Source organism: Ascoidea rubescens (genome assembly GCF_001661345.1).
Source record: "Ascoidea rubescens DSM 1968 unplaced genomic scaffold ASCRUscaffold_1, whole genome shotgun sequence".
Taxonomy (NCBI): domain Eukaryota; kingdom Fungi; phylum Ascomycota; class Saccharomycetes; order Ascoideales; family Ascoideaceae; genus Ascoidea; species Ascoidea rubescens.
Genome location: NW_017962913.1, coordinates 2,893,739 through 2,908,051, shown reverse-complemented (window position 1 = coordinate 2,908,051; position 14,313 = coordinate 2,893,739). Strand labels below are relative to the sequence as shown.

Genomic DNA, 14,313 nt, shown 5'->3' with positions numbered 1-14,313 from the left:
TCCACTCACTACAATTTGCAATAAATGTAATCATCAATATAATCATAAGTGGATTAATTATATTCTTAGTGCATTATAAATATACGTCTCTTTTTTTTTAACATAACTCAACTCAACTAAGCCATGTAACTCTTTTTTTATTTCTTTGACTCTATTAATATTCTCTTGTCTTTTTACTATATACCTGGCATCTTCGAAGATCCCTATATTCGCTCAATAATATAATGATTCAAAGCGATGCCTAAATCAATTTATTTAAGTTTATTTAATTTAAATCTTTGATCCCAACCTGAATTAAACTATTCAAATGCGTTTTACTCTCTCTTATTTGAATACGATTCGTTTGGAACATTCCTTCATTTCTCTATATCTATTTTTATCTCATATATTTATCTAACTATCTTAACATAAAATCATAAATTACAAAAAAAAACAAAAAAAAACGATTAATATTATACTATACTAGATAAAAGTATTTTACCTTATTTTATTTTAACTTAAATGAATTGAATTGAATTGAATTGAATTGAATTGAATTAAATCATAATCTTTTTTTAGTTCTACTCCTTCTGTTGTTCATCATGAAGCCTTTGTAATTTCTCGGTTAGCTGATCAATTGAATATGACGCACTTGATTCAAGAGGATTTTGTCCATTATCTTTATTATCATCTTCATCTTCATTAATAATAATAATACTATTATCATTATCATTGTTCTTCTCTTTTGCACTGTTTGAAATTGCGGTTTGGAAAATACTTTTCATATTACTAGCACCATTTCCTGTTCTTATTCCACGATTAGGCAATGCATTAAATCGGTCTCTATTATACGTATAATTTGTAATCATTGCCGGAGTTTGAATACCATCTGGTGTTGCAACACTGGTGCCATATCCACTATTAAGATTGCTACCCATGTTAATAAATGGTGATAGTAATTCATTTCGGATCTTCAATTTATCGCTGGGTAAGGTTGGAACAACTGAATACTTTCTCTTTTCATTGTAGTTGATGGAAATTTGCTTCAATAGCCTGGTATACTTGAATTTATCAACTTTATCAAACCAATCACTCTTTTCATTAAACTCATACAATTCCCAATCAACACCATACGGTTTGGGTGTTAATACATAACAACTGTGCAATGGAATATCTAATCTACCAATTTCCTTTTTGTCTAAATCCATAAAATATGCCAATAAAATTCGACAAACAACTCGGTGTGAAACAATCATAATATGATCCTCGGACCTTTCGGTCTCGGTTATAATAGGTTTTAATCTATTAATAACATCTAGATATGATTCTCCACCCAATCCGGGGTATCGGTATGTCATCTTGTTATCGATTCTTGCTTGAAATTCTTCTGGATAATTGTCTTGGATTTCTTGATATGTTTTACCATCCATTTTACCTGAACCTAGTTCATCCAACATTTTCATTTCCTTTATGAAAAATTCATTTTCGTTGAAATATTGCGCAGTTTGAACACTTCTCTTTAGCATACTTGTCCAGACTGAAAATGTTGGTTCTTGTGGAACTCTGTTATCTTCAGCATTTTGACCATTTAACAATTCAGCAGAAAATTTGACACTATTAATTAGTTGATCTTTAAAATTTTGAATTTGTTTTTTACGAAATTCTTCCTTTTTAAATGCAATGAACTTTGCTAAAGCTTTTGAAAATTTCAAACCTCTGGCGGTTAATTCTGAATCTCCTCCAATTTTCCCTTGAATGTTGTCAAAACTTTCACCGTGTCTAGTTATCCAAATCATTCGTTCAGCCAAGTTGAAATTTAAAAGAAAATAGACTGTTTGAGAAGCTAAAAACCCTTGGATATTAAACGAAACAATTTTTCTACCGACATTGATCATTTTAATATACTGGTAATTGGTATTAACAAACGAGTCCTCTTCTTGTTGGTCGATTGTTTCATAAACTTTTTCATAGTTGTGCAATCTTTCAGTAAAATCTTTCAAAGCGACAGTTGGATCCATTTTTTTGTAATCGGGACCAGAAAGTTTTAGTCTCATGTTTTTTTGTAACAAAGCAGGATCATCACAAATACTTTCTAAAAATAACACCTTTAGTTGGTTATTTGATCTCTTTGAAATTTTATTCAAGATTTTTTGTCTTCTTGATTTGGTTGTGTTTGTAGCATCAAAGATTCCAACAGAACCCGGACCATCGATTATATAGTCTAGTAATTGATCTAGAGTGTCCATTGCCCACTTTTCTCGAATGGCTTTACTTTTTTTATTTAAAGGAGAAAAAAAGTTAGCGTCATGGATCGTTGCAGTCTCATTTGCATTTAATAAGGTTGTTTTTTTATCATGATTTTTGGTATTAATGTTTTTTAAATCATTAGTTGAATTGTTTTTTGAATTGTTTTCAGGAGATGGAGAATCAGATAGAGGTTTTGAAGCAGGACCCAAATTCATTGCATCATCTTTTCTTCTTGTATTACCGACATTGAATACTCTGCAATTATGCTGGGACCAATTCAAGTATCTTGTTAGTTTATTTGTGATGTAGGATTTGCCTCTGGCCGGCAAACCAACCATTACCACAACTAATTTGGAACCAATATTTAAATTTGCAATTGTTCCATCAGGAGACGTTTTTGATTTTGTTAGGCCGGGAACATCTAAAGTTGTTGCTCTTCTTGTATGTTTTTTGTTTAAATGTTCATTCAAAACCTTATCTAGTTTTTCCAAGCTTGCAGGGGATGAGAAATCAATTTCATTGCCCTTGTTTTTTGTTGTTTTTTTTTTGTTTTTGTTTTTGTTGTTGTTGTTGTTGTTGTTGTTGTTGTTGTTGCTGGAGACGTTATTGATTTTAGTTTTCAATGGATCTTTTGAAGATGATAGGGAAATGTGATTTATATTATTTTTGTGGTTATCAGGGTTGTTTTTTTTTCGGTTATCGTTTAAATCTAAATCAGAATCAAAATCGTCTTCATTGTGGTTATCGGATTCTTTATCCGAGTCATCAGTGGGCAGTAAAACAGGAGAAGCGTTTCTAGAACCAAAGGGAGTGTCACTTAGAGGTCTTTTTTTGAAGGCTGGCAAGTCATGGAGACTCATTAAATTGATGCTATCAGTGGCCACATTGAGGTTGTTGTTATTGTTATTGTTGTTATTGTTAAGGTTATAGTTGTATAAGTGATTTTTAGTGTCTTTGTTGCCTTCATTAGTGCGAAAATTACGGTTGTGATGAGGGTGAGTATGAGAGAAATTGTGAGGATAAGAACGGTTGATTGTGAAACTGTTGATTAGCTTTGTACCAGGAGAAACAGATCTGTTGGCATTGTTTCTGTTGTTGGGGATATCCAGATCATCGTCGTCAGAGGAAGAGACAATAGCACTTTCGATGAACTGGGGAACTGATTGGAATCTTAGGGACTTCTTCTTTCTAGAGAGAGCCCTTTCGGTATCAGGTTCAACGTTGCCATTGTTTTGACTGGTATTATCACTATCGTTGGTGTTTGTTAGACTCTCATTCGAATGGTCAGAAGAAGAAGTAATGGTTATCAGCGGTTTCTTTTGAATTGTGCGATTTGTCATGAGAATATCTAGATATTCCAGGAAGAATTGAGACTGATTTCTTGTGAAGAGTGTCCTGTGAGCAAGTAAAAGAGAAAACAAGTGTAGGCAGCCAGATAACAACAGAATATCGAGCTTATAAATGCAATTCTGTCAGTTTGTTGATTCCTTCCAGTCTGAAAAGCAGCAAAAAGTGCAGCCCAGTGTCTGCTGATGGAAGCCCCCGTGGTGCTGGTCAGTACCATCTGCTCGGATCCAGCGCCTGCGACCGCGCTCTAACGCAAACATCGCGCACGTGGTCAAACCAGCAACGCGGATACGTTCACCTGCGCAGTCCGTTTCTGTCGCTTTGACAGCAATTGTATCATTGGGTTAAAGGGAGTTTGATATTAAATATAAACATTGGAGAAAGCTGTGTTCATGTTCTTAGCCATTATGTCCTCTCAGAAAACATAACTGTCTTGTTGGCAATGCTGTTCAAACAAACACCGACCAGAAAGCCTGTGGTTGCCTGCTTTACCGATCCTGTCATCCCTACATAAACGAAACTATTGCTTCAACTCAAAAGATAAAAGAAAACTATTGAAAACTCCGGATAATCATGAGGTAGCTGAACATATTGCTCTTGTAGACAACATGCAAGCGGTTTCTTGCACTTATTCCAAATGGTATCTGTTTGTTATAATGTCCAGTATAAAAATAAAATAAAAAAGCCATTACATTTCTCATATGCACAGTCCAAGTCAAACCCGCCTATGGCTTTGTTGGCAACACTCACCACAGAAAGCAAAAAAATAGTTTTGCTTCCTGAACCAAAATAAATCGGTTCGAGAGGCCCAGCGAGATGGTACGTTTGATGCATGTCTACGTATGTACACGCGTGTGTGTGTTTGCATACGCGGATCCGCATCTATGGATGTCCCAGCCCCGATATTGAAGCCCCAGAATCTTAGAACAATATAATACTTTCCAGAGATACAACAAGAACACTGCTGGACGAGCATAGAAACAGTGGAAAGAGAAAAGCTGGATGCTTCCATTCCTTTGATTACCATGCCAGTCAGAGCCAATTCAAAAAAAAGAAGCATAGTGGACAGACAGCCCACCATATCAGACTACGTCAATATATCAAAGGAGAAAAGAATCCAAATTGCTTTGCATTTACTAGACAATAGGCAAGATGAGGCGTTGACTTTGAGGGAAATTGCAACCATGGTAGGAATAGCTGAGTCTACTATAAGAACCAGATATAAGAAAAGAAGCGAGCAGCATAATAGAGTAATTGCCCCTATGATGATGGCAATCAGCCCCCTCCAGAAGCAAAAGACCAACGATAACAGTAACAATAATAGCATTAATAATCTTGCAGATAAGATCAACAATATCCAGAGCAACAGTAATAATACCAATAATATCCAGAATAACAATAATATCATCATCGGCAACAACCATTTCATCAATGAGAAGATCAACGACCTGCAAACCAAAGATAATTCAAATTCAAACTCAAACTCAAATTCGAATTCGAATTCGAATTCTATAGATAACCAAATCAATCACATAATCAATAACGACAATTTAAATTGCCCCTACATAACAAGAACTCCCTCAAAGACTTTGCTCACACAAGAGGAAGAAAAAAATGTTATTTCTGCAATTGACTACTGCTGTCAAAATGGAATTCACATATCTATTTCCGATTTAAGAAGATTATTTCAACAAATAATATTCCTAAGAGCAAAAGTCCTACAAGATCTAAGTTTTTCGGTTGATAATCCAAAACAAAATCTAAATCATAATCATAATCACAACTTCTCCTTAAATGATTCAATCATGACCAATCACCAAATTTCAACCGATTTACTCATCCAATCTTCCAATCTAATATCCAATTCCAAAAAATTCTTAAAATCTAAAGGTGCATTCCATGTGGGAAAAAACTTCAGCAGAAAGTTTTTAATAAAACACAATTTAACTGAATCTATTTGTTTTAAAAAAATCAACAAAAAGGAAAATAAAAGAAATTCAAACATAGACGACCAATTAAAAGATCACCAACAAACAGATGTAACCTCCCTTAATAGCCAAAAATTCTGGAATCTTTTACCATTAAATGTTACAGGTTTCAATTTATTAGTTATTTATTTTGCTATTCTTTTTGAAAAAACAGAAAATATAAAAGACGATCAACCTCAAAATCAAAATGGGATTGAAAATGATAATAATGATAATGATGATGATGATGACGACGACGAAGAAGAAGAAGGAGATGAAGAAGATGAAGAAGATGAAGATGATGAAGATGATGATAATGATATAAACAACTCTTGTATCCATAATAATATGAACTTGGGAAACATTAATCATAATCAGCTATCTGCTAAAATCAATCAACAAATTCAAAACCATTATAATCCAGATGATATTGTAAACGATAGTACTATCGAAAATATCGAGAATTCAGATATCACTGATAGTGAACTTGCAAAAGAAGATATTAATAACATTATCCAACAAAACGATGATATTTTACAGAGTTATGGAATTACTAATTCACAGCTACTAAATTCAAATCTCAATCGTAATGAATTTTCAATTTTCAATAATAATAAACCATACGATCAATAACTCAATAACTCAATAATTTAGTATTTTTTTCTGTTTTTTATTTGTTAATTTTTGTTATTAATTACTAGGCAAAAGTGATTTTCAAATACTGTATTGGTTCAATGTGTACATCAAATTAGATGTATTTTTGGTTTTATATTCTTGCAATCAGAATAATAATAGGGATGGAAAGGGTATTTATAAAAACAGTCTTTTTTAAAAACATTAGATATAAAGATTTCTACCAAAGAGAAACGTTTATAAATTTAAAACGTTTATGGGCTATTCAAAGTTTTTTTAAATTGTGAAGTTGGAAAAGTAGCAATAATGAATCACAGATTTGATATTTTTTGATAAAGTCAACTCTTTACAAAATCAAATATATTGAAATTATTAATTGAAATTATTAATTGATTTTTATTAATTTTATTTAAAATGGATGAAATGGTTATTTAAGTAAAACTAATATAATATAAATTTATATATGTAAATATATATAAATAGATAAAGAAAAAAAAAAGAAAAAAAGAAAGCAAGAAAGCAAGAAGTGAGTAAATATATATGGTTATTCATATATATCATCTTTTTCTTTCTGCAGTGACACAGCTGATGCATATAAATTCATTATTTCTAGCCATTTTCCAAAACATAATTTTACCATCATCACCAGTGCTACTTAACATTGTACCGGTTACATTCCAACTAACAGACCAAACAATTGAATGATGTTGGCCTCTTGTTGATATTAATTTCAAAGCTAAAGAAGGGTCATCCTTTATTTGATGAGCATCGGAGGTAGTATTAGAAGTGCTAGAATTATTTGAGATACTAGGATTATTGGAAGTAATAAGATTATTATTGTCGTTATTGTTATTATTTGAATCAGGTATGGAATTAAATAAAGATGGGCCATTATCACCATAAAATATGCTTGAAAAGGTTTCGTATAATTTGAAAACACGAACTTGACCATCATCACAGGCCGTTGCGATTAAGTGATATGATCTTCCCATTGTTGGAGCCCAAGATACATCTCTAATTAAACCGGTATGAAATTTATTTAAAGATTTGACAATTTCATATCTAGCTTCATTATCACCGTTGTTGTTGTTATTGTTATCAATATAGTTAAAATTTAGATCGTTATCAATAAAATTGGAGTTATTGTTGTTGTTGAAATTAATATCGATATTATTATTATTATTACTATTATTGTTATTACTATTACTATTACTATTATTATTATTATTATTATTATTATTATTATTATTATTATTATTATTATTATTATTATTATTATTATTGTTATTGTTATTGTTGTTGCTGTTACTATTATTAAGACTGTTTGTGCTGTTACTGATATTATTGATCTGATTATTGATGTTATTGGTGTTATAATTGGTGTTATTAATATTATTATAATGAGAATTATTAGTATTTGAAACTTTTTGGAAAATGTAGGCTTGATTTAAAAAAGTTGCAATAAATCTCTCTTTGGAGAATTTTGATGGACACCATGATAAATTGTATGCTTGAGGAGTAGCATTGGAGAGGTGATTTGAAGGTAAATAAGATCTGAAATCGAATTCTCTGAGGGATTGCCATGAAGTGAAATCACTTAAATCGACCAATTCATAAAATCTTATAAAGCCATCAGAGGAGATTGTAGCCAATTTGAAACCTAAGTGGCTGGGTAAAAATTCGATATCATAAACAGGACCATTTGCTTCTAAAAATTTATTTAGTAGCTTTGTCTTGTTTAAAGCACGCATGTTATTAGCATTGTTATTTGTAGTATCGTTATTATAATTGACGTTGGATAAATTGATTTGCCAAATTTTGACGGATTTATCGAAAGAACAAGAAGCTATGATGTTGCCAAACTCAGGGGCAGCCCATTTGATCTTGACAATAGAGGAGTCGTGTGCCTTCCAATCGTCTATCAAGTTTGCCTTGGAATCAGAATTGATAATGGCATCCTGACCAGAACCATCGTTGGAAGACAACAGATACACCTGTATGTGTTGATCAGAGGAACAGGTCGCAATGTACCTGCCGTAGTAGTCGTAGGCAATGTCGTGGATCAACTCAGTGTGCTTTACTATCAAAGGCTTCAATCCCATTGTTTCGTGCTTCTAAAATACTTTCTCCCAGCAGCTCCTGAAAAATTCCTCAGGAAGCAAAAGCAGCAAATTCAGCTCACGACCCAGCTCCAAACATTTACTTCAAAACACGTGAATATAATTACATAAGCAATTAAAAACTGCTTTGAGTTTCCAGTGCACTGGTGCTTCACGTGCTGACATAAGTAGAATATCTCCGGTTACGTCAGCGAGACACGTGTGTTGCTGTATATTTGAAGACTGACCTTTGCTGAGTTTTTTGTTTCGCGATTCCCTTTATATTTGTTGTGAAGTTGCATTGAAGATAGCAGGTCTCAGGAGCACTAAAGCATAGTTGTAGATGATAGCAAGGTATGTGTGTCTTGAATTGCAGGCCTCTTTGCTCCAGCTGCCCAATCGCAGCAGAAGGCTAGGGGCTCTATCAGCTGGGAGCGAGCACACGAAACATGATTGTCAGGTGAGAAGCCTAGCGAAGGGCTGGGACGAGAAGAGGACGAGAGCAAGACGAGCTGGGGCTGGTGTCTCTGCTTCTGCTGCCCCTGCTGCCTCTGCTTCTTGTGATTCCGGGTTCTTTGCTGCAGTTTTGACTGAGTCTTCTGTCAGGCGATCTGCTGGTGTGATTTTGTAGGGGGCTTCCTCCTATAGTTGACCGAAAATGGCATTGATACTAACTATCCGAATTCTGTAGATGTCTAATAAAAGATCAAGTTCTGATGAAATTTCTAGTGATTCGATCAAGAAGCTCAAAGAATCTTTGATTGATGAGGGAGAACAGGTCCATATTATTAGTCCCAACAATGGTATCATTGAGGAAGATCAAACCAACCATGGCAACAACAGTGTTACTGACATTCATCAAAATAATGATAATTTTAATAAACACGATAACGATAACGATAATAGTGGCAATGGTGACGATAATACTAATAACAATAATGACAATAATGACAATAATGACAATAATGACAATAATAACACTAACGATACTGATAATCATGGTAATCAAAATTCCAACGATAAACTAGACAAAAATAAAAATCAAAATGAAATGAACTTCAGTATGATCGATGAAGAATTATTAAATAAACAACCTGATTATCATACTCAATTAACCAAAAATAATGATGATGATGATGATGATGATGATAAAGATAAAAATAGAAACGATATCAATAAAAATATTGCAAACCACCTAAATGGTGATAACAACCAAGACATCTCAAAGGATTCTAATGATGACGATAATGAAACCGCTGTAGCTGCCATTAAAGCTGCAACTAGAAATTTAAACCAACACCACGATCAAAATGGGGACCCTCATGATAGTATGGGAAATAAACATCACGACAATGATCAAGATCAAGATCAAGATCAAAACCAAGATCAAAACCAAGATCAAAACCAAGATCAAAACCAAGACCAAAATCAAAACCAAGATCACATCATGCATCTTAATATGAACATGAACATGAACATGAATAATTTAAATAACTTGAATAACTTGACTAATCATTTAGAACGAATAAACGATTTCAATAATATAAATTTAAATAATTTGAATATTAATTCAAAAGTTGACTTACAAAAACTTCAAGATCTATCCAATTTTGCTGTAATGGCAACTGAATCCTTTCAAAATGAATACAACCCTCACAATAATAACTCTCATAATAACAACCAAAATAACAGTTCGAATAACCAAAATAATGACCCAAATGATAACTCAAATGATAATCAAAATAATCAATTGATAAATAGACAAAATATACACCAAAACTCCCAACTTGCTGATATAAATAACATCAACAACATCAATAACTTGAACAGTTTGGACAATCTAAACAATCAAAACAAAAATTCAAATAAATTAACTCGCCGTTCTAAAAAATATCCCCTGGTTCAAGATTTTAACGAAATTCAAAGAATAAAAAGATTAACCCACAAAGAAGTTGAAAGAAGAAGAAGAGAAAACATCAACGCTGGTTTAATGGAATTGGCTTCTTTATTACCAACTCAAGAACCAAATAAAACTCAAATCTTAAGAAAAGCCGTTGAATATATTAGAAGATTGAAAGAAAATGAAACCAACAACGTTGAAAAATGGACTTTGGAAAAATTATTAACTGATCAAGCAGTTGCTGAATTAGGTTCTTCTAATGACAAATTAAAAATTGAATTGGAAAAGACCTACAGAGAATTGGAAAGCTATAAAAAATTGTATAACGATTTGAAGTTGGAGAAAAGTAAGAAAAAACAACAAAGTCGTTGAAAGATATTATTAGGTTTTGTACTCATTAATTTATTTATTTATTAATTGATTATTTTTATTTACTAATTTTTTGTTTATTCACTAATTATTTTATATATTTTACTGAGTTTATGTTAGTTTTTCTATTATTTTTCTATTATGTTTGTCTGTGTTTCTCTTCTCTCTTTTTCTGTTTATCTATTAATTTATTAATCTATTTTCCTGAGCCAGTAGCAGTTCATTTTCTTTCTTTTCGCTTTCTTCTCTTTTCTCTCTTTATCCTTCGTGTCCATGTAAAAGTAAACAAAATCCTGCTTTTTCAGCACAAGCACCAAATTCCTCAAACCCCACGTGGCTCGATCACTGCTTCTTCCAAATAGAGCTTTTCAGTGGTTTTTTCTTCCAGAAATGCTCGAGCTGTTGGCGATTTGCTGATTGGAAGTGGTTGTTTGCTGATTATAACTGGTAGTTGTGCTTCTAATTGTTGGACTCTTAGAATGGCTTTGGTTGAAAACTCTCTGCTCAATATCGACAACGTAGAAGCGTTTTTACAGAAATATGATAATGATCCAAACAACCTATTCAAGACTTTACCAATAAACCAAATCAAATCTATTCAATTGAATTTGATTGAAAAAAGTGATAAATTAAACCAAAAGTTGAAAAATCTAGTAATTGACAACTATGAGGATTTATTATCAACAGCAGATACTATAATTGAAATAAACGACATAATCAAAATCCAAGACAAAAAATTAAACCAACTATTTAATCCGGATTCTGAGATTGATACCAATAATTATAATAACCAAAGTAAAGACATTAAAATCAGTTCAAAATATTTAAATCAAAATTTCAACTCTAATTTCAACAATTTCAATAAAAGTTTAGTTAATTTTAATTTTAAAAAATTATATCGCCAAAATGACTTAATAATTTTGAGAAATTTATTATTTAATTTAGAATTAAAGCTAAATTCTATGGTTCAATTTAACAAAGAGAATAACAATATCAATATTTACAATTACAATTATACAGAAAATCAAAATCAAAATCAAGAACCCAATTCAAATAGCAAATTATATATCGATTTATCAAAAATCTTTTTTATTATTGAATTCCATTTTGACAATCTTTTATCACAAAATGAAAATTTACTTGCAAAATTCAATAGTTTAAAAGAAATCTTATTTAGTCATTTAACTAATATAATTCAAAATACAGATATCACTAATAACGAATTCATTTTAGATCAAAATGGTGAAATTGATAATTTTACCAATAGTAATAGCATAAAAAACTCCAATAATAACGATAACTATTTAAATTCTTATCAAAACAATGATTTGATCTTAAATTCTTTAATAGCCATAACTATTTTAAACAAATTTAACTATTTTCAATTAATTCAATTTTTTTTGATAAAAAGAGAACAAAAATCTGTTGAGTTTTTTACTAATACTAATAGTGCTTCTATAAATAAAAATAAAAACAAAAATAACAAAAATACAATCAAGAGTAAAGTTGATATTTTATATCCAAATAATTACTTTAATTTAAAGGACTTTTTAAATTATAATTATAAATCAATAATTTATTTGGTTGATTTTTTTAAATTCAAAAAATTTCAATCTTTATTGTTTGTTAATTTGATCACAAATATGAATTTATCTTTCCTTATAAAAAATTTCAACTCTTTATCTTTAGATTCATGGTTTCATAATAATACTAACACCGAAATTAAATATACTTACTCAATCACGCAACTAAATGATTCATTTTCTATGGATCTCTTAAATAATGAAGTTGATTCCTTTAAATTAAAAATCTCAAATACAATTTTAAATAATTTCAACAATTTATTAAATTCGATTCTTGAAAATAAAAAAATCAATGATGATTTGAAGATTCAAAATTTAATTAATTTAATAAAATCAATTTATTTAATTTTTAAACAATTTAACACTTTGTTGAATTTACCAAACCCTCAAAAAATTGAAAGTAATACTGAAAATATAAAAAATGATATAAACATAAATATTGAAAATGAAAATGAAAAAGATTTATTTTTTGAAGTTTTAAATTCTTGGAGAAATGTTTTGTTAACTATAATAAATGAACAGATTAATAACCTAAACCAAGTAACAGAATTAATCCAATCATTAAATGATAAAAATATAAATAAAAGTATAAATGATTTCGATGAAAAATACGATATTGACAGTGATAATTTATGGTCAGTGAACATTCAAAATGATTTTAGAATCACAAATTTAGATCTTTATTTAAACAAAATTGTAAACATATCTCAAAGTAATAAAATCTCTCCATCAAGCCACATTGACAATAATAGATCAAATATAATATTTAAAAGAATTCTTTCAGGTTTGATTGGATATTTTGATCAAATCTTGAACATTTTAAAGATTTTCAAATTTCAGTTTTATAATGAATTTATTATTAATATTGAAAACCATAGTATTAATAGTGATGAAAATTTTGAGAATGAACTTATGAATCTTAATTATAATTTAAATCTTGAGAGTTTTGAAAAGTTAAAAGAAAATTCAGGTTTATTTAATAAAAAATACCATTTAATATTTGAAAATTTATTTAAAAAAATTTGGTTCAATAATATTATTGATAATTTAAATAAAACTTTTAAAAACTTTTTGGAGTTTTTACAAATTTCAAAAAAACCAGAAAGAAATTTTTTAATCAGCGAGAATTTGATATTTAATATAACAAGAATTGTATCCAAATTCAATTACTTGGTTAATCAAAAAATTTTATTAGACCTACTTGCCTTGAATATCAATGAATCCAACAGTTTAAACACTAATCAACTAAATGATACTAAAGAAATTCAAAAGTTGTCAACTGAGTTATTAAAGACATATTTTAACGAAATTTCAAGCAAAGTTATAATTGAAAGTAAAAGTGAATTAAGTGAATTAATTTTACAAAGATTTATTCCAATTAATTTTAAGCAATTAGAACAACCAGTAGGTATCTTATCAGAAGGCTCACTTGAAGAAAATAAAAGTTTATTTTCCATATTAATAAAAAAGTTAAATTCAAATGATACCTACAAATTAAAAGAACCAGTTGAAATCGAATTATGGGAGAACGATTTACCTGTAATTCCATCACTAAATTTTTCAGGATTATTGCAAAGATTGTCTGAAAATCTAATTAACGGAAATGAACAATATCTGATAAATAATAATAAAATTTGGGACTCAAACGTGGACCTATATGATAATGATTGCTTTCATGAATACAAAATTAAAATAATCAACGAATTATTGAAAGTTTATGAAAATTGTGTTACATTTATTGCCAATATATATTTAGAAAAAATGAACCCGTTGGTTGGTGAAAAGAAAGCTGTATTGAATAACATAGAAGTGCAGAGCAATGAAGAGGACGTAAACAAAGAATTTGGCGAAAGCATTGCAGACGAAGCACAAAGTCCAAAAGAAACACAAAGTGGAGCAACTTTGAAAGAGAAACTTTCCCAACTGGTTGTTTATAACCAAGTTCTTACAAGTTATGCAGATATTTCCTACTTGTCGAACTTTGTTTGTACCATCTCAAAATCAGAGAATCCCATATTAGATTCTGCTGAAACAAAAAAAACATTAGAGAGGCTTTCTACCATCAGCGACACATTTCGCTCTCTAAACCCATTCAACTTGAAGTTTATCAACAAGAACGTGTTGGAGCATTACAAACACAACAAATTGCTACTTCTTCCCTTGACAAATTAGTCTGAGAGTTCTGTGCT

The 14,313-nt window shown here is 30.4% G+C and overlaps 5 protein-coding genes across 5 annotated transcripts; 3 read left to right on the top strand and 2 right to left on the bottom strand.

The window, feature by feature from the left end:
* Positions 1 to 68: 68 nt before the first annotated feature.
* Positions 69 to 3,677, bottom strand: ASCRUDRAFT_74030 (6-phosphofructo-2-kinase). Its single transcript, XM_020192525.1, has one exon. It carries the CDS (start codon positions 3,564 to 3,566, stop codon positions 561 to 563), a length of 3,006 nt encoding a protein of 1,001 aa, XP_020050706.1. The 5' UTR covers positions 3,567 to 3,677; the 3' UTR covers positions 69 to 560.
* Positions 3,678 to 4,598: 921 nt separating this feature from the next.
* Positions 4,599 to 6,173, top strand: ASCRUDRAFT_79246 (AsnC family protein; the record flags this gene model as incomplete). Its single annotated transcript, XM_020194355.1, has 1 exon — positions 4,599 to 6,173. The coding sequence occupies one exon, from the start codon at positions 4,599 to 4,601 to the stop codon at positions 6,171 to 6,173; it is 1,575 nt and encodes a 524-aa protein (XP_020050705.1).
* Positions 6,174 to 6,739: 566 nt separating this feature from the next.
* On the bottom strand, positions 6,740 to 8,269 carry SEH1 (Seh1p; the record flags this gene model as incomplete). Its single annotated transcript, XM_020189707.1, has 3 exons — positions 6,740 to 7,235; positions 7,495 to 7,502; positions 7,598 to 8,269. Coding segments are annotated over 3 exons (1,176 nt in total), but the record flags the coding sequence as incomplete, so codon positions are not given.
* Positions 8,270 to 10,184: 1,915 nt separating this feature from the next.
* On the top strand, positions 10,185 to 10,493 carry ASCRUDRAFT_28526 (centromere-binding kinetochore protein; the record flags this gene model as incomplete). The annotated part of the gene is made up of 1 exon (XM_020190053.1): positions 10,185 to 10,493. A coding segment is annotated over one exon (309 nt), but the record flags the coding sequence as incomplete, so codon positions are not given.
* A 527-nt stretch (positions 10,494 to 11,020) lies between these two features.
* On the top strand, positions 11,021 to 14,296 carry ASCRUDRAFT_6221 (uncharacterized protein; the record flags this gene model as incomplete). Its single annotated transcript, XM_020191296.1, has 1 exon — positions 11,021 to 14,296. The coding sequence occupies one exon, from the start codon at positions 11,021 to 11,023 to the stop codon at positions 14,294 to 14,296; it is 3,276 nt and encodes a 1,091-aa protein (XP_020050702.1).
* Between the last annotated feature and the right edge of the window lie 17 nt (positions 14,297 to 14,313).

Excerpts from the sequence above, each read along its gene's own strand:
- ASCRUDRAFT_74030 (XM_020192525.1), bottom strand. The coding sequence starts at position 3,566 with ATGACAAATCGCACAATTCAAAAGAAACCGCTGATAACCATTACTTCT.